Source organism: Rissa tridactyla, chromosome 1, assembly GCF_028500815.1.
Source record: "Rissa tridactyla isolate bRisTri1 chromosome 1, bRisTri1.patW.cur.20221130, whole genome shotgun sequence".
NCBI classification, from domain to species: Eukaryota; Metazoa; Chordata; class Aves; order Charadriiformes; family Laridae; genus Rissa; species Rissa tridactyla.
In genome coordinates, this window is record NC_071466.1 from 152,664,287 (window position 1) to 152,689,968 (window position 25,682).

The following is a 25,682-nucleotide window of genomic DNA, read 5'->3' on the forward strand; positions in this document are numbered from 1 at the left end:
TTTAGAAGTAAAAATGGCCAGGACTTGAGTTGTAAATCTTATCCAAACCATGCAGTTTACAGCTTTTTTTTTTTTTTAATAACTGGGGCCTGGAATTGGGCAGCTTTACTTGCATAAACATCACTCCTGAACTTCAGTACCATTACTTCTAGGATTTATGCTTTTGACAGAGCATCTGTACCTGAATGCTTGTGCAGCCTGGACTGCTTGATAATGAGGGCTTAAGGTAAAAGTGATGGAAATTATCCGAAGTGATTGGAATACAGTCACACAGCAAAAGATAACAAACTGATACCTGTGTGTTTTGTTAGCCACACTGTGAAGCTTGCATCGATCTTTTTCAGTTTTAGAATCATAGAGTAATTTAGGTTGGGGGGGGACTTCTGGAGGTCATCTGGATCAATGTCCTGACCAAAGCAGGGCTGACTTTGAAAGTAGGTCAAGTTTTTCTGGGCTGTCCCCAATCAAATTTTGAGTATTTCCAGGGATGGGCATTCAAGAACCTCTCTGTCTTCCCCTCCCCTTTTTGTATCATCTTCAAACTTTTGTCTGATGCACAGTCAGATACTCACTTGCTGTATCTTGCCTGAAGAATCTGGCTCTGTATTTTCTGTAACCATCCATTAGGTAGTTGAAGACTGCAGGTCTTGCAGCCTTAATTTCCAAGCTGAACAAACCCAGCTCAGCCTCCCTTGAGCCATGTAGTGTGCTGCAGCCTTCTAACAATCTTGGTGGTCTTCAGCTGGACTTGTTTCAGGCTTGTCAATGACTGGTTTTGTACTGAGGAGCCCAAACTGGACATGGTACTCCAGTTGTGGCCTACAAGTGTTTAATACAGGGGGAAAATAACTTCTTTTGACTTGCTGGCCATGCTCGTGCTCTGCAGCTGGTACAGGGTTGACCTTCATAGCTGCAAGGTGACACGCTGCTGACTCCTATTTAGTGTGTCCACTGTAAGCCTCAGGTCCCTTGGTTTATTATTTCTCAGATGCAGCACTAATAAATTTTCCATCAGCACATCACTGCAGCCAGTCAAGATCCAATGGAATGGGAGCCCTCTCCCCTGTTTTGGGTTGTCCTACCTGCATCATCATCTGCAAAGTTGATGAGGGTGTGCTCTGTCCCATCACTCAGGTGGGTAAGACATAAGAGTATTGTCTCCCATACCAACACCTGAGGTACTCCACTTGCAGCTGGTCACCTTCTAGACTTTAAATTGTTGACTACTAAAGTCTGAGCACAGCAGTCCACCCTGTTTTTCACCCCCTTTGTAGGGTGTCCATCCACTCCGTAAATGTGTTTTTGCTGTAAGTCAGGGTAAATGGCCACTGCTCCGTAGGACTTATCACAGAACGCAGCCAGATTGGGCTAGCACTATAGCAGTGACTATTGCCGGTCATTTTATCCCTTGTGGGCCTGGATGCGTCTTTAAGGAGGATTTGTTCTGTAATCTTCCCAGGGACCAGAGTGAGGCCCCCTGTCCTGTAGTTACCTATTTCTTCCTCTTCATTGAATGGGCATGATGTGCAGAAGGGTTGATCACAATCCATCAAGAAAATGATCCTCCATACAGACACTTTCCTAGGGTCCGTTCACCATTGTGAATGAATGGTATCTTAGATACCATTGTGGTATCTAAGATTCAAAGGAAAAAAAATAACCTATTTGAACTGATGTTTGTAAGATGTGTGGAAATCTAGATGGCAGAACCAAGCTTCTGCAAGTGCTGCTCATACCTGAACTCCATTTGGGTTACTGAGCAGTTGTGTCAGTCCCATACATCTAGATACAAGTCCAGGCTGGTCTGGTTGAAGTCACTGTTATTGATGCATGGTCCTTTTGTACACAGTTCTTCACACTGGAAGAAAGGCGTAATATGAATGAGCATCAATGGGGTCATCTGATCTTCTAGGAGAAATGAAGCAGGCTACAGCCTTGTTCATTCAACAGTAGGCTGTTTACTAGGCAGGTCTCCAAGGACAGTTATCACCTTTATTTTGTGGTGTTCTAATAACAGCTAGAATAAGCACAACAGAGAGTTGTAGCACAATAAAGCAAAAACTATTCAGGTATTCATCAATCGCTTATCAGACATGCCTTGTCGTCATTCTAGGGACATGTTGCATACCTTTGAAAATAGCGACTGATTGAAAGAACTGCTGTACATTAACAGTCATTTTGTATGTTGGAAACAAAAGATTTTAAAAGGGGGGAAAACGTGTCTTAAAATCATTCTCCCTCAAACGTCCCTGTAAGAAGTTGAGAACTGTGGTCTGCTAAAAGCAAGACTTGAGGCTTCCTTGACTTAGCTGAAAATGAAAAGCAGGGAACTCCTTCAAGTCCTCTCCAGCTGCGGTCACTAAGAATGTGTTTGGTCAGCCTGCCTGAACCGAACAGGAACTCCTCTTGGAGTACTGAGTCCACGGGGAGATGCAATAAATCCAGCCCTTATCAAAATTCTAGCCGTGCTGGCTTTGGAAGGTCTATAAATGCGTAGGACAGCTGGAAACCACACAGCAAGAGGTGGAGAGCATTGAGCCTTATGTAATGAGATGGCTCCATACAAATGCATGTGAAGTTGCAAGGTAAAGGCAATGAAAGTAGGAAAGATTTATTGAAAAACAAATATTTGTAAGGAAACATGCTCTGAACGGCTTTGAAACAAAAGCCCTGCTGTGGTGAATAGTTTCAATCCTAGGTGGGACGCTGTGTCTAAATTGAAGGCTTTTCGGAAGCCAATTTTTGGCAGTCTCCATAGATCACCTTCCACGCCCCCTCAAAAAAAGCCTTCTAAAGCCAAGTGCCCGAGGGAGCTGCTATGGGTGTTAATATCAGAGGAGAGCAGCCATCTCTGAACGCACGGTTCCTGAGAGGGTTGATGTCACTGCCCAGCCCGGCATCTGCTTTCGTTGGGTGGGTGATGCGCCAGATCCAAGCGCTGCCTCTGTTCCCAGGTTGCCGCAGTCCCTGCTCAGTCTGGCAGCAGCTCAAGTCACCCGCTGGGAACGGGGCACACCGCTTTCCTCTCTGGAGAAAGGGGGTGTTTGCCGCTCTATGATAATAGCGGTGGGCCCTACACAAATGCAAATTACAAATTTGAGAAGCGGCTCAGATTTTAGTGGGATGTGAGATGAACAGCGCATTCTGTTTGCTTCTGTCAGCTAATGGTTTAACGTTTCCCTTTATACAGCTGGAAATCTAGTTAGCCGCCTCTTGCGTGTGTCCCTGCAATGGCGTTATCAGAGCGAAATACTGCAAAGATCAAAATCGAGACATCAGTGTATCAATAGCGTTGCATCCCATTATTTCCTCGCCGGCTTTCCTGATAGTCTCTCGTGCAGGAGGGAGGCAGGAGACAGATGCCTTAGCTTTGCCTAGAAACATTCTTGGGAGAGAAAACTGCTGCACACCAGTGTGTGAGGGTACCTGGTGAAGAAGTAGTGGAATCATCTGGTAGCAACCCTGCCTATTGCTGATGAACCCCCAGGTGAGTGCATGGTACTTCTGTCCTTCACCTGTTGCTGGAAGGTGGTGCTCTACTGGTGCAGCTGCAAACCATTATCCAGGTTTGTATCCATACTGGGAAGGTTTAAAAACAGCTGGGCTGTGTGTTTTCTGGGTGTTGTGCCTCACACTCGGGCCTTTTCTATAGTTTTTAACCAAGATTGGCAGATCTTACTTCTGGCAACTCTCTTGCACAATTACTGTTGTATGAAAGGAGACCCATGGAGTAGCTTTCCAGAGGGAAACCAGAGTCTTTGCCCTGTGGAGTGGGAAAACCTCCTGGTAATGAACATGTGCGTGACGTGTCTGATGATTGTGAAGGAGGGAAGAAGCTGAAGTAGTCCGGCACTGATGCCCTAATCCTTGGATTATCACTCACTGTGTCTGCAGGGAATGTAGGTGCAGAAGAAAGTAGATCATAGGTGGTTTTCAGAAGAATTAAGGGGTTTAGGAGAGTGCTCCCCATGATGTTTGTGATGTTTTAGTGGCCTGTCATACCTCTGGTATTTTTGTAAGCCGCACTTGTTAGAAGGGAATGAGTGACAGGTTATGGATTAAATAGTAACGAGGCAATACAGTGCTCTGAAAGACCTTATAACGGCCTTCCAGTACCTAAAGGGGGCCTACAGGAGGGATGGGGAGGGACTCTTTATCAGGGAGTGTAATGATAGGACACGGGGTAACGGTCTCAAACTGAAAGAGGGGAGATTTAGATTGGATATCAGGAAGAAATTCTTCACTATGAGAGTGGTGAGGCACTGGAACAGGTTTCGCAGAGAAGTTGTGGAGGCCCCGTCCCTGGAGGTGTTCAAGGCCAGGCTGGATGGGGCTGTGAGCAGCCTGGTCTAGTGGGAGGTGTCCCTGCCCATGGCAGGGGGGTTGGAACTAGATGATCTTTAAGGTCCCTTCCAACCCGAACCATTCTCTCTGTGTGTACGTTTGTTCCTGAATGTGCACGTGTGCACAGAAATTGAAGTCTAGAACACTGATTTTCCCTGGCTTCTGGTAGGAATAGACTTGGAATGAACAAGCCCCAGGATTGAGGGGTGTTAGAAAATTAGAGAGTACACAAAACTAAACAAATAACAAATAATGGAGGAGAGTACACAGCAACAGAAAAGCTATTTACAACTTAATTAAAAAAAACCCAAAACTATTTTTTCTTGCTGAGTAAGTAAGGCAATTCTAGGAAGATGATGGGTCAGATTCCTGTCTGGAGCAGAAAGCAGGCACTCTTTTTTTTTTTTTTTGTAACTCCTGTTTAGAGCATGCAGAGTGCTCCCACACAAGCAACACCTGGGATTTCTGCAAAAAGAAACTTGCTTCGCTTTGTTCTAATAAACGGCTGTTTTAAGTCCCTGTTTCTCTCTCAGCTCCGTGATCTCAAAGAAACACTTTTGTTTCTTGTGCTTTTTGCTTTCTTCCTGCAGGGCCTTCCCATTACACCTTGGGAAATCCCTGCTCCCAGGGAAGTGAGGCCAAAGGAAATCAGGAGAAAATCCCTTTGCAGGGTCTTTTTTCTCCTCCCAAACCGCTTTCCCTTCCCAGCAGGGGAGGTCTCACCTCCCGCCCTTACAGGGCTGCCTGTCTACTTCCAGAGAAGCTGTGGGACACTGAACTGCTTTGCTGGAGCTTTTCCTACCTCGCAGCTCAGCATTTCCTTACCCCGCTGCAGGGAATCATGGAGCTGCCGTTCCCCTCCTCCAAGCCGGAGCGTCCTGCGTGCAGGTTAGCATCTTCCTGCTGTCTTGTCAGCCTTAGATGATCCTCCAGCTTCTCCACCAGCCAGTTGCTGGAAGCAGAGAGGTTCTGTGTGACTCAGCCTTCCAGGCAGTGCCGGGCTGAGCTTGGGAAGGGAACGGGAGCATGTGCATCTTCAGACTACTTTTGACAGTGGCTGTGGGCCATTCTCAGCGCTGCTGCAGTCAATGGGCTGCGTGGGGTGTCACTTGGGTCCCTCACCGTGGCAGACAAAGCCTGGTTTTATCCCTCCAGTAAGTTCCTCCCTCCTGAAGTCCCGCTAGCCTCTGTCTTTCCTACTCAGCAAGCCGAGCACTATGTCCATTAGCATTATTAGGACCAGATTTGGATCGCAATAAAAAAAGGGCTGTTTTCTGGTTTGCTCTGGTGTAAATCCACAGCTTCTGCTTTAGCAGTAGGATGTATGCTGGTGCTGCTACGCAGCTCAAACGTTGCGGTAAGAAACTTGTAGGGTAAATAAGACCAGTCTCCTTTTCCTCTAGATCCCAGTAATGGTGAATACCAAGATGAAAGGTTTAATTGGCTCAATATTTTTAATTATTCCCCTCATCTGGATACACCATCATGGATGCTTTACATTTATTTTTTTTTTCTCTGATTGCCATGAAAACTGCACACCTGGGGCTGTGACTGACTTAATTAAACCACATTGCCAGCACTCATCAGATGATTTGCGAGCAGTGACGGACCCTCTGCCTTAGTTTGCAGGGGCCAGGAATGAAGTGTCTTCTAGCAAGAGGAATGATGCTCTGAGCCTGTCTGGCTGAAGGAAGGTAATTAATCAGTTAATTAAAGTTCATGATGGAAAACTGTGCTTTTGCGTATTTCTCCCTCTGACCTCTTGGTCAGGTCAGCCCCTGTCTGTTTTATTTCAGGTGGGCAGCAGCATTTGAATTCATGGTGGCAAGAGGGTAAGGTAGCTTGGAATTTGGTATTCAAAAATGACAAAGAGTGAAGCACATGAACAGCAGCACCCCTTTCGTTCCACGGGCAGACGGCTGCTCCCAAGCAATGCCAAGAAGCTACCTGCTCCATGAAGCGCATGGCTTTGCTAATAACTCGGTGCCTGGGCACCAACCCCCTGCTCCGCTGCCCTTCCTCCTCTTGGCTGGAAGGGTTAGCTTTCTTCAGGCATCAGCTGGCTCTGATTTGAGGCTTAGCTTTTTCATCTCTGGTATTCATCAATAGAAAAATAAGATTGCCTTAAGTTATCAAAACTCGCAAATGACTCCTTACCTAAATTTTTTGAGCCAAAAATGTCTAACCCTGAAAGAAAGAGACTGAGTGTCATGATATGTTGCAACGGACCACCAGAACAGGAATGACTTGTAGGCAGATGAGCCTCGGTGTGAAGCTTGCTTCAGGCAGAATCCCATCCGTCTGGGAAGATGTCTTAACGGCTCTAGGTCTTGCTCGTGTTATGTCTCAAAGCCCCACCAAGTACTGAGCCAGTTCGGTAGACGAGTGGTAGGGAGCACATTTCCAGTGCGTGAGCTCCTTTTTTAAGCTGTCTGCAGGGGTGCTTAACAGAGAGAACATTCTGCGCCCTGTGTGTCTACCTACGCTACCTTGCAGGGACCTCGGCAGGGCAGCCAAGGGGGATGTTAGAGAAGACAGGCAGCACAGGTCCCTCCACTTCCTCCTGCCCTGCCTCAGGCTGGAGGCGGCTGCGGAAGCAAAACAAGAGACACAAACTGCTTCTGACGAGCAGCAGCTGGGAGCAGGTGTGTGCTCTGCGATGGTGGGGAAGTTCTGCAGAGCTTTGTGGGGTGCCCTGGATCTGGCGGCATTTTGGGGGTGGGCTGTGGACTCTCAGGTGGTGCTTCCCTGTGCTTGCCCAGGAGCTCAGCTGAGGCATGCCTGCTGAGAGCTGCCTGGGATGTTTTGAAGAGGCAATGCCTCCTGGCAAGGCAGGGGCTCTCTAAAAATCTCCTGTATTTCTGATTTCAGGAAAAACTGAACCCATGTTTTATTCTTATTGACTGTTTTTGAAATGCCAAAGTTTTTTGCTTTGCCATCTCTTACTTAGAAAACTTCTTTCTGAGAAACTTTAAGAAAACTTTCTCTCATTCTGCCCACCAATGACTGCCTATTGGATTTTCTCCCAGAATGGAAACTTTGTATTCTGAGTAGTTACCAGCCCAGTAGGTCTCATGAATTAAAAAGTATCCTTTTTTTTTTTTTTAGTGTATGTTAATAAGTATGAACAGATTCTCTGAGAAACTTACCCAGACTTTGCCTGTTTAAAACCAGATTATGGGTTTTCTGTGCAAGAATCAGTCAAGCGGGTGCAACCCTGTCTTACCTCTGAGAAAAGCTTTTCCTTTTTCCTGCCGGAACATCCCTCTTCCAGGCAGACAGGGCAGAGGGGCATTTAAAATCTCAGTCCTATCCATGGCTTTGATTTCATTCTTTCTGCAGACAGCCTGTTTCAGATTTGTATCTTCATCTCAGAGGAGTAAGGTGTGCAGAGCATAAGGAAAGACCATCATTCTGGTGGTCCCATTATACAGCTCCTTCTCTACCCCCTAGTCTACCCTGTACCTAATCAATCTGCTGATCTTACACATCTCGCTTCTGGGACACTTAAGCAATATCGCTATCATTACTAGCCTGAAATTATGATCTGCTTTGCATGTGGTTCTTGATAGGAAAATGCCCTCTAATTAGCTCCTTGTCTGTGAAAACAAGCTGGCGCGTTTTATTTTCTGGATGCAAACCATCAGTTTTCACATCAGGAGGTTGATGACTAGTCTTCAGAAGGGTGGTGATTCCTGCACTCTCCCTAAAACGTGCTCAGCCTCTGTTCCTGCAGTTACTCTGCAAGTTTGTTCAGGCTGCCCGGGTGCTGCTAAAGTGGAACTAGGGAAGAGCCCTGAGGAACTGGTGGTAGCTGCTGAAGTTGGGAGGAAAGCAGAAGGAGATACTAAAAAGATTTGAAGTCTTCAGGTGCAGGAGTCTTTGCTTGCTAGTCAACTGTAGGTTATATTATATGTTATCAGCATATATATAGGTATCTATATATATGTTCTTATAATTGCATAACCTTGTAGTGCTTTCATTTTGTCCATAAATGAAATGGGGATACTTTGGAATTCTGAGCAGAAAAAAACCCCTGTTCCTTGCTCATGTGTGCAAAGTGTTTAACAGAGACGAGCTACTAAGCAAAAGCCAAAGCAGAGGTAAGACGTGAATCACTCAGATCTGCCTGCCCGGGCACTCCTGCCGCGCTTGTGTGTGCAACCCAAATGCCTGCACATTCCCATCTTAGTCTTGGGTTTGCTGTTCCAGAAGAGCAGGTGCACACTGGAGAAGCACTGCTGTGTCCATCCTGTTCTGGGAGAACAACCATCGGCACTGGACGTAGCTGAGACAGTAGCGATGGGAATGGGCAGCTCTGTTTTGTGGCTAGGAATTCATGTTACAGCCAAGGCAGATCTGGGAGCACGGTCCTTTTGGTCTCAACTTATCTCCCCCTGTGCTCTACCACTTTTCATCGGAGGTGCATAGAGAGGGACTCACCAGCACGCTGTCAGCCTGTGCACCAAGCACAGTGCAAGCTTCACCCTTAGCTTCTGCGTGCAGAGGAGCCGGGGCTTCGGCAGCGATATCTGCAGGAGAGGGTTCTCCAGTGCTGTAGGCGCTGTGAGCGTGCCGTTCTGTGCTCAGGCTGGTCCCTGCGCTCTGGCTAGCGCAGGAGCATCATCCGTTTATCTCCTGTATGCAGAACACGGTGTCCACAGACAGTCGTATCTTGCCCCACAAGCAGCCCAGGCACAAAAGTGAGGCCTCCACTGCTCTGCAGGCATCCAGTGGGGACAGGGTTTTTCTTGCATCAGGATTCTGGTCATTATTTGGAGGTGGGTATTTGCTATGGAGTCTGCATCCGAATGAGGTTGTCCAAATGGCTGCCGTAGCATCCTCTGTCACTGCGGGATCTGCAGGCTCTTGCAATGGCTTTTGGCTCCTGCCGTCGTAGTTTCCAAACATATATGCCTTTCTGGGAGGGAGCTTAGTGGCTCAAGCAGGAGTCAATCCTTTGCACTTACTTTGGCTTCTTAATTTACTGAGCAGTCTCCAGGTTCCTGTAATGTGCCAGCCATTATCAGCCTCTATTTATCCCCATTCTCTGCATATTTGTGACAATTTTGCTTGCTACAGCCATGGTCACTTAAGCCGAATAATATTTTCAGGCTGTGAAAAAGCCAGTAGCAGGGTGGTTATCAGATAGAGGAAACGCGTCGTATTTGCTCTGGCCCTTGGTTCCCAGATAACATAACGGCAAATTGTGTTCCTGGAAGCTGGGGGGTGGCTTGCAAGATTACACGGCCTCAAAACACATGGAGGCAGTTTGTCATGTGTGACAGAGGCGCGGAGGGGGCGGTGGAAGTGGGGAGGATGGCTGCTTTCGGTGCTCAGCAAAGGTCACGTGGTTGATGGCTTCTTCACCTCGGGAACGCTGAAGCAGCAGCATTTGTGCCCTAGCCCCTCTCCTAAAAGTGGTTTGGTGGGTTAAGAGCATAAATTCATTTGAAACTTGCTGCTACTTGCAGAGCAGTAAGAGACTGTGTATGTCTCCCAGTAACCATTTTCCTCTCCTCTTTTCCCCTCATCATCCCTCTAAGTGGGTGCCTTTGAATCCCTCCTTTTAGGTTTGAACCATCTCTCTGGGTGGCTGGAGGTGTCTGGGTGCTTTGGAGGAGAAAAGTCTAATTAACAGTTGTTCCTGCTCAGCTGGATGTAGATGCAAGACCAGACTTGGGAGTGGGTCCTGCGGTTCCTACTAGAGCATGCAGAGCCGATGCTGGTGTGATGGGGTGGGCTGGGGCCAGTTCCTGTGCACATCTGACCCAGAAAATGTCTAAGAACCTTGTTATCTCCAGAGGAATCTCATTCCAGGTTTGCTTTGCCTGAGCTGCGAGCACTTGCTCAGAAGAACCTCAGCTGCTGGTAGAAGAACGGGACAAAGCTGAAGACAGAAACTGCGGTAAATCATAAAATAGTTCAGGTTGGAAGGAACCTTAAAGATCACCTAGTTCCAACCCCCCTGCCATGGGCAGGGACACCTCCCACTAGACCAGGCTGCTCAAAGCTCCATCCAACCTGGCCTTGAACACCTCCAGGGATGGGGCATCCACAACCTCCCTGGGCAACCTGTTCCAGTGCCTCACCACCCTCACAGTAAAGAATTTCTTCCTGATATCTAATCTAAATCTCCCCTCTTGCAGTTTAAAACTGTTACCCCCTCGTCCTATCGCTACTGTCCCTGATAAAGAGTCCCTCCCCAGCTTTCCTGTAGGCCCCTTCTAGGTACTGGAAGGCCACTATAAGGTCTCCCTGGAGCCTTCTCTTCTCCAGGCTGAACAACCCCAACTCTCTCAGCCTGTCCTCATAGGAGAGGTGCTCTAGCCCTCTCATCGTCTTCACGGCCCTCCTCTGGACTCGCTCCAACAGGCTGTAAGGTAAAGAGAAAGATAATCAAAATGCAATGTAAATATCAGGAGAGGAAGCAATAGCCTCTAGGATCAGGATTATCCAGCCCTCATCCTGGCTGAGGCGTCAGGTACGTTGGCAGAGACGCCCTGGTCCAGTGCTTTTGCTCTTCTCCAAAATGGTTGGTGGGGAAGAAGGGGCTAAGCCATCCGTGCACCAGCACTGTGCTGCTCTGCACCAGCGAGGGCAGCCTGGCAGCCTGTCCGGACGCGGGAGCTGCTTCGGGACCCGCTCAGGGCGGCACCGCTCCAGCACAGGCTGTCCCAGTAAACAGTGGGTCAGGGCCCAGCTGCCTGGGACGGGGCTGGGAGGACGGTGGCTGCTCGGCTGTCACCGTCTTCAGCCCTGCGCTCTGGGGGGTTGCTAAACAGGCAGACTTTCATTTCGTATCTCCGTCAGGGGAAGCCACTCACAAAATGTGCCCTTGTGCCTTCCTGGGGGTGGCATGAACGCGATGCATGTGGGATGGGCGCCAGCGCTTGTGGCACTGGGAGGAAGATGCTCTGCAGCCACCTGGTGAGGTTCAGCTTGCACAGCTCCGGGTGGCACAAGCTGTTGTGAAAGCCCTTCCCTGGTGTTCTCCTTATCCGTATAAATAAATACATGTATGTGCATCTATCCAAATATTTTTAAATGGCATTATCTCAGTAGATCTCGGGGCAAAATTATTTTCCTGTTACTACAGCGTGCATGTCATCTCGGCTTGCTCCTTTATTATTTGTTTTAAAGATTCACATTTTTCTACCTCTTTTATTTGTTTCTTGAAAACCTGTTTCCTAAGGTTTTGTTTCTGACTGTCCCCTTCTTCCACTTGGCTTAGACATGGTTACAGACTCAAAATCTTAGACATCAAGATTTCATCCTTTGCGTTTTTCCCTTTAGATTTTCATTGCCCCTGATGGGCCGACTACAAGTCCCTCCCAGTTTCTTTGCCTTCTGCAATTTCAAAAATGTGTATTGAAAAAGTCTTTTTCTGTCGTCTTAAGTGATCCTTTGCGATATTTGGTGGTTCTCTTCTCTTCCTATCTTCAGTAAAAAGATGAATTTTTTGTTTTTAAATCTCTTAAGTAACATCTCCCAAAACCATATGGACTTTTTCTTGTTTCACCCCAGAAGATGTGTAACGTGATGTTTTACTTTAAATATGCTTCACTCAGGACTTTCCAGCTTGCTTTTGCACTTGTAGATTTAATATTTCCCCCTGCTGCTTATGTTTACACTGGACATTTGTTTTCATTTTCGACTTATTGTTGTGTTCAGTGCAGTCTTATCTCGCTGGGCGGAAGTCAAATAGTTTGTTATTGATTACACGGTGTCCTATCATAGTCTATTAGTTCCTGCCAATTAGCTTGTCTTGTTGGTAAGATTATTGCCATCGGTGCGCTGTGGTGTTGGTTGTTATCCAGGGATATTTGAGCAGTGATGCTGATGCACACAATAGTTTTTAGAATCTCTATATTTTCATATTCATGAATTAAATGTTTCCATATTCAATCTCCTCTCTCCTTACACCAATTTGTTGCACAAGGCAAGGTATTATTTGACCTTGCTGGTGTTTTTTAATCCCTGTATCCTTACCCAATTTAACAACTATGCTATTTGCTGTGAGATGGTTTCTGCGCAGGGATTTTCTCCGATTCTTTCCATCTTGCCTAATTCCTCCTGTGGAACATCTTCCCTGTTTTCCAACAGTCACCAATTTGAGGACTGGCGCTGAGTGTGTTATTTGGGCCATCCTGCTTAATCACTGCTGCTGAGGAGGAGCAGCCCTTTGTGAATTTGCCTAGTTCCTTTCAGAATGATATTCTGTGGCAAGGGCCATGGGTACCATGTTTAATTAATTATGCACAGTGGGAGGAAAAAGTATTTCCTTTTGGTTTAAATCTGAATATTTCATCAGATGCCATTAGTTCTTGCAGATGTAATGAATGGTATATTCATCTTCTCTCTTTTCCTTTTTATCTTGTTTCCTAGACCTTTGTTGTCATCCTCTTTTTATCCTAGGCATCTCTTCCCGAGTCGAGGAGTTGTTGTGTCACCTCTGCCCGTCCCTCTTCCTTTTCCCTGTTTCTCCTGTCGGAAGTCCGGTGCTGTGTGGGTACATCATAAATTGATGTGGTGACACTGCAGTTTTTGCTGCTTCATTCCTCTCGTCCTCCTAATACCTCCTCACATTGCTTGTACGCAGCTCAGGTTTTGCCGCTGTTTTGCAGGCCTTATACAAGGGCTCTGAACCCAAAAGTGTGATTTTTATTTTTTCCTCTCTCTTGCCCCAGGTATTCATCAATGGATGTAATAAAAATATTTTAAAACCCTGCCTTGCTTACATCCTTGGACCATCACAGCTGTAACACATCTACCTTGAACAATATCTTGTTCTGTTTGCCTTTTTTATGGCCTCAAAGCATGTAGCTAATGCCATGAAGTAACTACCTGCAGTAATCCCAAGACCTCCTTCCCAACAAGCCGCAGCTAATTTTGCAACCCCATGTTGGGTACGCACAACTGGGGCTGGTTTTCTCCCTGCTGCATGATTTTTTCATCTGCTGCTTGACTGCCTGTTCCTGTTGTGGTTTCTGGGGTGATGTCCTGGAATGGGGCAGTGCTGCTCCTGGGAAAGACCAGTGGCAAAAATCCGTGTGTGCGAGGGAAGAGAGTTTGCAACCTGTCAAATTTCTGAATGAGGCTGTTTTGGGTCATTGGTAAGGAACAGCAGAGAGTTCAGCAGCCTTTATTTCCAGCTCAGAGCTCTGCTGCCTGCCGCTGCTCCCGGCCACGGCACAGCCTGGGCATTGCAGGCCAGGCTGCGATGCAGGACCTTGCCCTGTGTCCGTGTCCTCCCTGCCAAGGGGAGAACCCGCGATGGGAATTCACCGTGAATTCCAGTTTTGGCTTTTACTTCTTCCCAGCAGGTTTCGGGCTTCGTCTCCCTTGGGCAGGGCTGCGAGGGCACCGGTGTGGGGTGCTCTCCCCTTTCTCCCACGCCTCCAGGGACAGTGTTGGGCAGAGAGACGATGGAGAGCGGGAGACGAGCGGTCCCCGGCCCGGGAGGGAGAGCACTGGCGGAGGCGGCGTGAGCCCTTCTCGCAGGCGGGGGGGAACGAGCCCCTTTGCACTGGCCATGAAATCAGTCATGTGTAGGTTTTTGTCCAGCCCTGGGGGGTGGGGGAAGGAATGTGGGTTGGGCAAAGTCTAGGATTACACCACCGCTGAATTTTTCTTTCCACACTTTAAATAGCCAGCACCTTTCGGTCCTGCCTTCGCGTCTCCCTTCGGCTCGCGCCCCGACAGCGCCGTCCGCAAGGTAACACCTCTGCCCCTGTCTTCTTCTGCCCTGCTCCCCCCGCGCCCCGCACCCACCCGGGTCTGCCGTGGAGGAGAGGTCACGGTGCGCTTTCTGCCTGTTTAATCATTTTCTAGCGTGGAGGGGTCCTCCCAGCCCTTCCTTGCAGCCGCTGTCAAACGCCTGCCAGTGTTTCTTGCTCCTCTTCACATCCCAAAGTGTTTTGTAGGGGGAGGGGAGAAGTTGAAAAGAGGTTGAAAGTGCTGCTTTGCCTTTTTTTTTTTCTTTTTTTTTTTTTTTTCCCCTCCTCTCTCCCTGGATGGGGGAGAGTGTCATTTGCTGCCAGTGCCTTTTCCTGCTCTCCTGGCGAGGCGGTTGCAGGCGGGAATGAATGGCAGCATTTGGCTGGGGCTGGGGGAGCTGCCTCTGCGGGACACGAGCAGGCTCGAGGGCTGGCACCGTGCAGAAGGAAGGTGGCCTCCTTGACACACAGTCCTCAGCAATCCCAGCTTTGGCACCAGGTGTTGGTGGGAACCACAGTCCTCACTCTTTGCCCTACGGGGCTCGGCGGCCAGAAGGGCATCCTGCCCATGAGGAACTGGCTCAAATACACCCTGAGACTCCTAAATGGCTGCAGCAGAGCTGGTGCCATCCGTGCCTGTCTCCTCGCTGTGCTCTGAGGCACCAGTGGTGAACCAGCAGTCACTTATGCTATGCCCTGGCTTTCTTTGGAGGAGAGGTGTCCTCTAGGTGGTTTTGGGGGGAAGGTGGGACCGCAGGAGAGGTGCCCACCTACTCCGTGCTGATCTTCTACTTCTGTTAGAGATCTATATGAAGATGGGAGAAACTCTCACAGTACCAAAGCTTCCCAAGAGCCGTGGGGACCTTCTGTAGGCAACAGGCAGATGTTTGGAGGGGCAGACTCTGGGAGAGGAGAGATGACACATGGCCATGGATGGCATCTGCACTCTTTCTTCTCCTGCAATTACAAGGACAGCACCATCCTGAAAAATTACTTTTTCTTGCACCCTAGTAGATTGCCAGCAACAGCCACCACCACCAAAAGCAGAAATTTCTTTCCCTCATACTTCAGTTTGTCCTCTTCCTGCATCTAAGACTTCTCTGTGTTTTGTCACTTTCATTACATGGTCTGCAAAACCAGACCTTGGTAAGCAACAATAGGGGAGAAGAGAAACCCTTATAAAATATCTTGTCAAGTATTTGGTCCTGCTCTCATCCCCCCTCCAGCCCCAAGTCTGTTCCCCGTGTCTGCTGCAGTGGGAGCTCCAGCCTGGCTGAACTACTGGGTCTTCCATGTAACGCTGTGCTTAGAGGATGGGCTTCCAGAAGCAGAAGTGTTCTGAGATGAGTCAATTAAAAATAATGAAACTGACAGTGGTTTTTAAGGACTAGTTTTGGACTGAGAAATGAAAGTGTATGCATGCTTTTAGTGCCTTGCTGCCAGCGGGAATCATTATAAGGAGCAAGAGAGGCATGATTCAGTGTGTGTGTACATGTGCCCTCTCCCCTCTCTTGCCTCCCATAGCCCAAATTTCTGCCTCATTGCATGGCTTGTGCTGAACATAATGGAGGAAACTCCTTCTGAAGGTGCGATGGATTGCAGAGTCCCTGGAGCCGTCAGCAATGGTGAAATGGTGCCCACACAACCCAGCATGGAAAAAGAGAAGGAGGAGGAGGACCAGACCCTGGAGCGAGGGCAGTGGAACAACAAGCTGGAGTACGTCCTGTCCGTGGCTGGGGAGATCATCGGCCTGGGAAATGTCTGGCGCTTCCCCTACCTCTGCTACAAGAATGGTGGAGGTGAGTGCAGCCCTGTCCCCGGTCAGCCCCAGGGATCCCTGGTCACCAGCATCCCTCCACGGTCCCTCCTGCCTCTGCGACACTGGTGTCTGGCCCTACTCACTGCTGGCAGCAGCTTCTCAGCAATGACCAAGTCATGAGTCTAAAGAGAGGATACCAACCTACTGGTGTGGTGCTGCTGTCTGGGCCATGGATGGGGGCTGTTTTGACCCTGTGGGACGTGGGTGACCGAGTAGTGATGTCCCAGGGTTTCTATTTGGCCCTGTTTCCCCAAGGTGTGTGGAGTCCTGGTCCTGCTGGTGAGGTGGGTGTCCATCAGCAGAAGGAGGCAGGATAACCCGCGTAGGGGGCTCGGCTCACTGAGCAATGTGACTCATCCCAGGCACCTCTTCCTTGAGAAGCACCAGGCACCCTGTGCAAACAAGGTGGCAAGTCCCGGCAACACATCCAGGAGCAGTGCAGGAGGATGCAGGACATCGTAGTCCTCATGGATGCTGTGAGGAGCTGCAGCATTTCCTGGAGGCTTGGGGAGCCTCTGAGGGGCTCTTGACCACAGGTCCTGGTCCGGTGTCTGGTCATGGAGGGGTCACCCTCAGGGACTGGTCCTGAAGCAGGGACAGGGCAGAGCGAGAGGGTTTTCCTTGCCTTGGTGCAGAAGCACAGCACCCCTCCTGCACCCCATGATGCTCTCAGAGCATCCACCGGAGCTGCAAGCATGTGGGAGAGGGGACATGAGCCTCTGAGCCACACGGCAGGGCTGTGAGGTGTGCGGATGGACATGCTTGATGGAGAGAGAGGGAGCGGAGCATCGCTGCTACTGGGAAGGTGCCAGCACGTCAGTGCTGCTCAGGCTGTGCCCAGTAGTGACCGGTGGCCGATCCTCCGTGAGTCCAGGCTGCCCCGTTTCTTGGCCACAGATCTGGGCTCGCTTTTGCAGGTGGAGGGTTGCCGTGGGCTTTTCCAGGTGTTTGTGCCTGCTTTTAGTTTGTGGTTGCCTTTTAAGAGAGAAAACTATTTAAAAAATGAAAGCTCAAAGCTTTTCTTGAGCTTGGCTTGGAGGCCCATGGAGAAGAGGGAGTTGCTCTCCCTGTCTGCTGATTAATTGCTAATTGGGCTCTCCAGAAGGGCAGGGGAGAGGGGAAACGGTGCTTGGCTGGGAGCTGGCAGGGAGCGAGCGCTGGGGACCCAGGGCTGAAATCCCCTGGCTTGAGCTTGGAGTAGTCTCATGGGCCTCACTAAACTGCTTTCATCCCAGTGGCATAAAAGAGGATTAATCGCTGTTTAGCTACTTTCACGCCGTGCTTTGCTCAGCGCTTGTTTCTTTTCACCAGGTGGTCGGGCATTTTCTTCCCCTTGTTGAGAAAGGAGGATTTATCATGTTTTCTTTTTTCCACGGGGAACGTTTCTTGTCTGCTTGCTGAGCCGTTTCTTCTCCCACCGCTGCACCCTTCCCAAGTGCCATCCCATCAGGGGGAGTGGGACCTGGGATCCTGTCCCGGCACCCCTTGCCTTGGGCATCATGGGAGAGCTCAGGGAGGGCTCTGGGGAAAGGGGAGCAGTCGTGTGTGGTTGAACAGCAGAGGCAAGACGCAAAGCGATTTCTCAGCCTTTTTTTCCCCCAAGAAATGGGCCTGAAGCAAAGCCCTGTGAAGGAACAGAGACTATGAGGACTTCGAAGTCTCGGGCAACTTTTTCATCTCCGGCCCCCTTCCCATGAGGTTGGAGAAGGGATGGCGCACGAGACTTTTGTGCAGAGAGGAGAGGGTTTCCCATATGGTTTTTATGGGTGGTGTGACCAGGCTGTGCAGGACTCGGGGCTCCCTCCTTCACCACGGCGTCCAGCCTGCTGGTGCTGTGTCACATCCCTTGTAATGCCTCGAGATTAATTTTAAAAGCTGCCAGAGGTGTTCTCCTGCACTCCTTTAGGGAGGCTGGTGTGGGCATTTGCTTCTCTGGTCCATCAATAAAGGTGAGGGACCCTTATTTAATTTCCAGCTCCAGGTCAATCATGGTCAGCTTACAACCATGGCCAACATACAGCCTTGCTCCAGCGTTAGTGTCTGGCTGAAATATCTCTGCCCCACTGCCTGACTTTTCCTCCCCTGGCTGAACTGTGTGCAGGCAGCGGCGATAACTGCTCTCAGCTCTTGCTTTGCTGCCCTGAATAAGTCAGGCTCTTCGCAAAAAAGGTATCTGCAAAATCTGAGCTATGCAGAGAGAGGCAGCCGGCTGCTTTTCCTTTCTTTTGGGATGTTTCCACATAACAAAGAAAGAGTAGTTCCCTTACGTATTTAGCGCTTGGTGTTTGATAGCTAGGTCCTATAAGGTGGTGGTGGGAGGGGAAAGAGCAAAAAGTGTTCTTTTTGCTCTTGTTGGCTTTTGCTTCCCATGTCGGGGTCAGGCCCTCCCTGGGCAAGCTGGCCCCGACGATTGGGAAATACCGGGGAAGCCTGTCTGGTGGTGTCGCTGCCGGTGCTGCACGCCCTCCCCAGCGCTCCCCAAACCGGCCGGTCCCAAGGGCCCACCGCCGTCCCTGCAGGAAAACCTCTGCCAGGTGTTGGCGTTCACCCCCGGGGAGTTTGGATGGGGCTGGGCCACAGGGACACCACAGTGCCGGGGGGGCTGTGCTTCTGGACCCACATCGCTTGCAGTCCCCCGCCATGGGCTGCCCTCCCTGGCCCCCACAGAACAGGGTGTCTAGGCAGGGTGGCCCTGCTGGGCACCTCTCCTGGCCTTTTCCTCCCTGCCTGCTGCCCTTCCCTGCCCTCTGACAGCTGCAACAAGATGGGGGTGGCAGCGGGGCTGGCTGGCGTCGGGGTCGTCCCACCCTGCCTGTCCCCCTCCAAACCGGGGGGCGAGAGGAGCAGGGCAGATGACAGCCCCTGGTCCAAACATGTCTCTGGAAATCCCTCCTTTACCCCATTGTAATTTCGCATTATTTCACAGCCCGCATGTCGGGACCCTCCAGTTAAGACTCCCAAAGCATGAAAACTGCGTGAAACCTGGGATAATTGGAGGTGCTGAGAAGGGTGATGGGCCAGAGGGCAGGCTGCACCTACGGGAAACCCAGGCTGGGGAGCTCGACCTGCCACCTCAGAGACTGTCCCTGGGATCCCCTGGCTGCAGTTGAGTTAAATACAAACTTTTATATGAGAAAAGGAAAACTTATGATGATATGATTGCACGCCAGTTGGGAGTGAAGGGGATGGCATTGATACAACCATTTCCCCTGCTCTTTGCCCTCACCAACTTCTATTTACTGGTAGAGAGCGAGCTTGTGGGCAGGTGCTCGTTGTTCCCCCAGGGCTGCCAGGTATCAGCATCCCTTCAGCTGCTGTTTGCCCACGGGGAGCTGCCGAGATGCTCTCCCTGTTTATTTTGTGGGCTGCATTTTTTTTTTGCAAGAAGGGGAGGGCTGTGGCTCTGTACCCCGCTGGGAAAAGCGCGGGGTGGGACTTATGGCTGGTCCCCAAAGTCCGCCTTTCCCTCTCCCTGCCCCTGCATGCTAGCTAAGCTTCTTAATGAAATCTCTTGGGTTTTACTTGTGCACTGGGATTGTTATTTCCTATACAACCCCACAGACCCGACCCCAGGGCCTGTTAGCGTCTTGCTGGCACAGAAAAGGCCTATGCAGGGAAAAAGTGTTTTAGTGGCTGGCTGGATTGTCACCTCTGACCCTGCGTGTCCCTCTGAGCCTGCCGCAGCCCCACTGCTACCACTCGGGGCTACACCTTTACATGCCAGCTCCTCCTCCTGCCCCATGTCCCTGCCTTTGAGCGGCTTTCGTGGCACGTTAGTGCAGTAAGGAACGCGGACCACCTTGCAGGACTGCCTCCTGTGCTCTGCGGGGTAAAAGCCATTCCTGCATTTAACATTAGCCTGGGGTAATCAAAAGCCTGATGCGTTTTATCTCTCCCTGCCTGTTTTTTTTTGACAGGGCTTGGCCAGGAGGGCAGCCCTGGCCGCTGGCGTGAGGTACATACATACTTTCCTGCACTTCTTGCTTTTCGTTTGGGTGTCTGCTGCTATTTGGTGAGCAAATGATTGAGCAAACCCACAGCCTGGGTGAAGGTGTCGGTCTCTATGTGCTCCTCAGTGCCTTGGTGGTGTCATCTGTGGGCTTGTCAGCTTATTCAGTCAGAATAACTAACTTGAAAGGAGTCACCAACTTGATGAAAAGTCACAATAGTTTTAGAACAGGGTGTTCTCCTGTATTTCTATACAGCTACTGAGAACTTGTTCCACTCTTTTCTGCAGAAAATTCAGGCCTAGAAACTTTCCTTTCCTCTCCACCTTTTCTAAATGTTGAGTTTCTTGTGCAATTGCATCACTCTGGGAGATGAAACGTGAGGAAAATCCCTTTTTCCTGGCACCCCTGTCCATGGCCTTCTCCCCCCACAGCCCCCACCCCTCCCAGGCTGTGCCCCCACCAAGAGGAACCTGCTCCATGTCAGGTTGAAGATGGGCTGACCCTGGTCACCCCATGGGGCTTATTTTGCCTATCTGCTGCTTGAATCTGCCAGGTGCCTTCTTCATCCCCTACCTCATCTTCCTCTTCACCTGCGGGATCCCCGTCTTTTTCCTGGAGACGGCGCTGGGGCAGTATACCAGCCAGGGAGGGGTGACAGCCTGGCGCAGGATCTGCCCCCTCTTCGAAGGTGAGTGGGCTGAGCCCAGGAGGGCACAGCGAGGTGGGGGGATCGTGGGGCCCCAGCGGGATGAGCAGTGATGGGTCTCCCCACAGCCCAGCTCCTTACATACCTCCATGCATCTTCTGCCCACCCCTGGGGATCCCAGCCTAGGAGGACTGCCAGCTGCACCCTTTCCAAAATTACACTGGAAAAATTCATCGCCTTTCCAACCAAGAAGTTCCTATTGTTATGCTACATCCCAGCTTCCTTCTTCACTGCCATGGCTCTGGCCAGGAGCTTCATACCCAAATCAAGGTTGTCCTCCAAGAGCTAATTGATGAAAATGCTTCTAGAGGTTATGAAGAACCTAAAACATGCTACTGTTTTTTTTTTAAGTCAATGCTATGTCATTTTCCTGAGTTTGCAAATGGCTTAAAACCTTAGTGGTGAAAGGTGTCAGCTGTCTTAATAAATTGTTAGCCGTCAGATCCACTTGTAGCACTGTTTCAGCACAGTTATCCGGCCTCAAGCCACTTTCCATGATTTCTCTGAAAGTCTCAGTTGCCTCCTCTCCATATACCAAAACCTTCAGGTGCTCCTCTGACACCTGCCAGAGAAGGTGTGTGGTGTTAATACAAAACATTCCCAAATAGTGAAAAGGGATGAGTGAACAAAATAAAAAGTGAATTTAGGTAGAAGGGGTGTTATTCAGCAGATGGAGCACCGTCATATGTTTTTGTCCCCCTGTGGCTTTCCAACCACAATATGCCCATCCCCTGCCCAGACTCCCTCCCCTTGCCACCCTTTCACCAGGGAAGGCTGTAGTGGGTTTGTAGGAAGAGGGGGTCCTTGATGCCCCTGCTTGGACCCCTGCTGATGCAGCATGGTGGGCTTTGGGGAGGGGATGATGGCTCTGGCAGCCACCCCAGTGGCATTCATCTGGCAGTGCAGACAAAACGTGGAGCCACAGACGAAAACATTGGGTGAGCACCTCCCAAGGGGAGTCCTGTTCCTGGCCCCTGGCATGTGGGTCACCTGCCTTTGGGGCTCACTTTCTGCAGGAATTGGCTACGCCTCACAGGTCATCGTCATACTGCTGAACTTCTACTACATCATTGTCCTGGCCTGGGCCTTGTTTTATCTCTTCAGTTCGTTCACCATCGACCTCCCTTGGGGCAGCTGTGACCACGAGTGGAACACAGGTGGGTGTGGAGCCCTCACCCAGTCCTCCACCAGCTCTTGGCAGAGGGAAACCTGCTGCTGCCCAGGGCCAAACCTCAGGAGAGTGGCTCACCCCTGCTTGGGTGGGACTGCTGGTAGGGGTGGGGAGTGCTGGTTCACTGTGGTGATGCCGGTGCTTTTGGGGAAGAGGTTCCGTTGATCTGGGTCTTCGCTAGAGAGCACCAGTGCTGGCACTGCCCAACCACTTGCAGCTCCTGCCCAGGGCTGTGCAGTGGTGGCCTCCCCAGTGGCTCCTGCTCTGGGCTCCAGCCACTGTGGGCACCTTCCTTCTTGGCATCTTCTAGTCATCCCATGCTCTGTGTTAGCTATAGACCCAGTGCTAGTCAGGACTGCTCGCCATGCCCACTAGAAGGAAAAAATAAATGTCATCATCTGAATTGTCCTACGTTTCTTGCCAGCCTTACCCTGGAGGAGACTGCTTTTGAGCATTTTTGGGACTACACAAAATTTGTCTCAGAGTCAATGTCAATGAATGTTGACACTGTGGATGGAATGGGAGGGATTTTTCAGATCCTCTGGTACTCCAGCCACTGCTACTTACTCTCCCTTTTTCCCTGGACCTCTCCCGCAGGGAACTGCATGGAGCTCCAGAAGGCAAACTCAACACTCAATGTGACCAACGAAAATGCCACCTCCCCTGTCATCGAATTCTGGGAGTAAGTAAAGGACAGGCCTGTACCCCCTTTTTCTACCCCCCTTTCCTCCAGGACTTCCCTAGGCAAGGAACAAACCCTGTAGCAGTACTTCCTATTAACCCATCCTTGCCAGAAGACGACACGAGAGGAAGCTGGGCAGGTCAGGGTGAAGCCTCTCAGGGGCAGCAGTGCCATCAGTGAGGGTAACATCGCTGGGCTTGTGGTGTTTGTCTGGAGCTGTGCTGGCATGCCTCAGAGCCATCTGACTTTCTCCTTCTCTGATGTTGCATTCCTGTCCCTCTGGACTCTTTGGGCTTCTTGGTCTCACTGACCTCAGTGATGGCTAGCTGACTGTGCGAGGCCTTACCTCACCTCACTGATGCTTTGCCTTCTTCGGTCCTTGATGTTTCATTTATTCTCCTTTTCTCCATTTGTGCAGAACTCTCATTTGTGCGTGCTTCTCTCCCTGCCTTCTCCCTTGCTCTTCATTGCCAGCTGTGAACTTCCTTATACAGTTGTTTCCTCCTGCAAAGTAGGTGAATTGGCTGCCTGCTCCCCATCCTGAAGCTTTGGTTCAGACTTACCCAGGGTGCAAACCTCAACAAAATTAGTGGCGCTCGCTCAGTGGCTGTTACCCTGTGATTTGAATTACAGTTTATATATCTGCTGGATTATCCGTTGCTCTTGTTCTGTTTGGAGCAGTCTGCCCCATGCAGCCGTTGACCTGCCTGGTGGCTGCATCCAGTCTAACTCTTGCTCAGGACATGGGTGCTAAGGCTATAGGTGGGAGTGGGGTGAGGTCTCTGGTGATCCACAGAGCAGCAGCTCTGCAATGGGTTTTTGTCTGCAAGTTTTGCAAGCTGTAGCATGGTCAGCTGTTGAAGAGGAGTCCTTAAAGCCCTGTGGTGTACTGCATGCGTTCACGCTGGTGATGGAGTAGGTGATCTTTCCTTTGAATCCCTGCTACTGTGCGATACCAGCAGGTTCCTGGGAGGCTCTGGCATGGCGGATGGCGACTTTTGTATGTGGGTAGCCTTCATCTTAAAAGCAGAAAAAGTGATGTTTTTATTTTAAAGCGACTAATATGCAAGCTATCTTGAGGGGAGAAGCTCACCAAAATTGAAATGAAGTGCTGATGTCAACTCACTTCACGGTGAAATTTGCTCCCTCCTTTTCATTGTTTTCTCCCCTTGTGTTAGTTACCCTGAGGTACAGAGTAGCTTTGTTTATGGCACAAAGGCATAGGCTTGCTGGCTTGGGATCTCCGATGATCCTCAGCATCTCCTGGGAGAAGGGGCACAGTTAAGCGCTGAGCCCTGGCTATCAGACTGTGCAAGTAACCCCTCTGCTGCCACCATGGATTTCCCTTGTGCGTTTAGATGGGTGGAGGGCTCTGCCTTCGGCAGCGCTCCCGGGTGCTGTCAGCGTGGGGAGCACACAGTACCTCCCACGCACTCCTGGCTCAGCACAGGGATACTGTTGTTAAATTTCAAAGTTTTTGAACTTTCTTTGTCTCCTGTGCGTTCTCTGAGCCTGCACTCTCCCTCTCCCTGCTGCTCACATGTGATTAGATGGTGGCCTGCCTTGGACTGCTTTTCCTGAGGCTGGATGCTGGAAAAGCTGTGTTCCCATCGCTGCTGTGACCACGTCCGTTTACTAGGGAATCAGTACACAGGACTGGAAATTTCCACTCTCCATTGATTCCCATGGAGCATCTGTTCCTGCCCACCCTGGGCGGGGAGGTAGGAGGCCACCCTTTCTTCGAGAAGCACTGACCTTCCAGTGGTGGCCTCTTCTGAGGCCTCTTCTGGCTGCAGTACAGTGCCCAGTTAGTTACGGTCTGCTGACACCCTTTCCCCACTGGTTACAGAGTCCGTGTCCTTAGAAGCAGGGACAGAGCAACATGACGAAATGTATCTGGCAGAGCAGAGCTATTTTTCCAACCCCTCTCTCATCCTCTCAATCTGCTGCGAGGCAGTGGGGCAGGAAAAGGAGGCAGTGTGTCTTCGACCGCTGTTATCCAGAAACGTGACCTTTATTTTGGGGTAATTGCTGTCTTTTGCAGCAGGGTGGGCATTGCTGCTGTGCTCCAGAATAATGCGTGTCCCTCTCTGCCTGTCTCAGGCTTGGGTTTTTGGGACTGCACAATGGTGTTTCATGCTCAGATCCATCTGTATGGTGCAGGAGATGGAGGCGGGTGAGTCTGTACTTCTGCAATTGATGAGGAAGATTTGACATACACATGGCATGGAAAGCTGCTATATGGCCAGGATGAGACCATAAGACCTTAGCTGAACCAAAGTCCATCTAGTCCAGGATCCTGTCTCCACACTGGCTGAAAAAAGACGCCCAAGGTGGCCTCTTCTGACTGTGCAATGGGGATTATTGTGGTCTTGGTTGGGTCTTAGTCATGGTATGGGCTGCTATGCTGTTCTGGGTCCTGAGGTGAAGCATGTAGCTGCTCCTAAAGACAGAAGTATGGTATCGAGAAGGGGTTGGACAGCATTGCTTCTTGGGTGGTTCTGATGGATTCTGCATGGTAAATTCAATGTATCATTCACTTTTGACGTTTGAAGCATGTCAGAAAGGTAGGTGAACTTTGTAATGTGCATGAAAGAGGCTCAGGCAGAGCCTGTGTGTGCAAAGTGCTGCATGTTCTTGCAGAGAGAGCACTCTTACTCTAGAGGACAGGACAGGTGAAGGGTGGGAGAAGGACAGGAGAAGAAATGTCTTGGCCCAACAGGCCAGCACTGGAGTGAGCGTAGAAGCAAGTGTCCATGACTGATCTGACAGGCTTATAGTACTTTTAAGAGGGGAGCACAGCTTGATTCCTCTAAGGCTTGCAGCTCAGACCTGGGTCTTGCTAGTAAGACAGCTCTTCTCCCCAAAGCCATCAGGTGCTGTGGAGGTGTGGTGAGAACCAGTGTAGTGTTGGGAATGTTAGTGGCCAACATCAGTGACACCTGGATGCTCCTTTGCTTCCCCCCAATGCAGGAGGAGAGTACTAAAGATTTCTGATGGCATCCAGCACCTGGGCAGCCTGCGCTGGGAGCTAGCTCTGTGTCTCTTACTGGCGTGGATCATCTGTTACTTCTGCATTTGGAAAGGGGTCAAGTCCACAGGCAAGGTGAGTCCTTGGTTCACATCAAGACTCTTCACTTGATCACAGCTGGAGTGCTTGATGTACTCACCTTTTGTACGGTCAGAGAGGTCCTAGGGATCCCCTGGGAACCACCTTCTGACTAATCTGCAGGAGCCTGTGGGTCTCAACTTGCAGCAGGAGTATAAGCCAGGCTCTGTGGTTTGGTTGGG

General features: G+C 50.2%; 1 protein-coding gene across 6 annotated transcripts in view; it reads left to right on the forward strand.

Moving 5' to 3' along the window:
- The first annotated feature begins 1,047 nt into the window (after positions 1–1,047).
- LOC128904668 (sodium- and chloride-dependent GABA transporter 2) overlaps positions 1,048–25,682 on the forward strand; it is a 47,254-nt gene continuing 22,619 nt past the window's right edge. The window contains exons 1-7 of one of the 6 annotated variants that reach the window (XM_054189333.1): positions 1,048–1,134; positions 3,191–3,487; positions 15,650–15,862; positions 20,386–20,520; positions 21,555–21,695; positions 22,307–22,391; positions 25,365–25,497. In XM_054189333.1, the coding sequence (XP_054045308.1) occupies positions 15,655–15,862; positions 20,386–20,520; positions 21,555–21,695; positions 22,307–22,391; positions 25,365–25,497 (702 nt within the window). In that variant the 5' untranslated portion in view covers positions 1,048–1,134; positions 3,191–3,487; positions 15,650–15,654. Of the gene's footprint in view, positions 1,135–3,190; positions 3,488–5,255; positions 6,039–8,986; positions 9,126–13,789; positions 13,896–13,996; positions 14,063–15,587; positions 15,863–20,385; positions 20,521–21,554; positions 21,696–22,306; positions 22,392–25,364; positions 25,498–25,682 lie in introns of those variants that run through there. The other 5 variants (XM_054189331.1, XM_054189330.1, XM_054189329.1 and 2 more) reach the window with 5 other exon arrangements.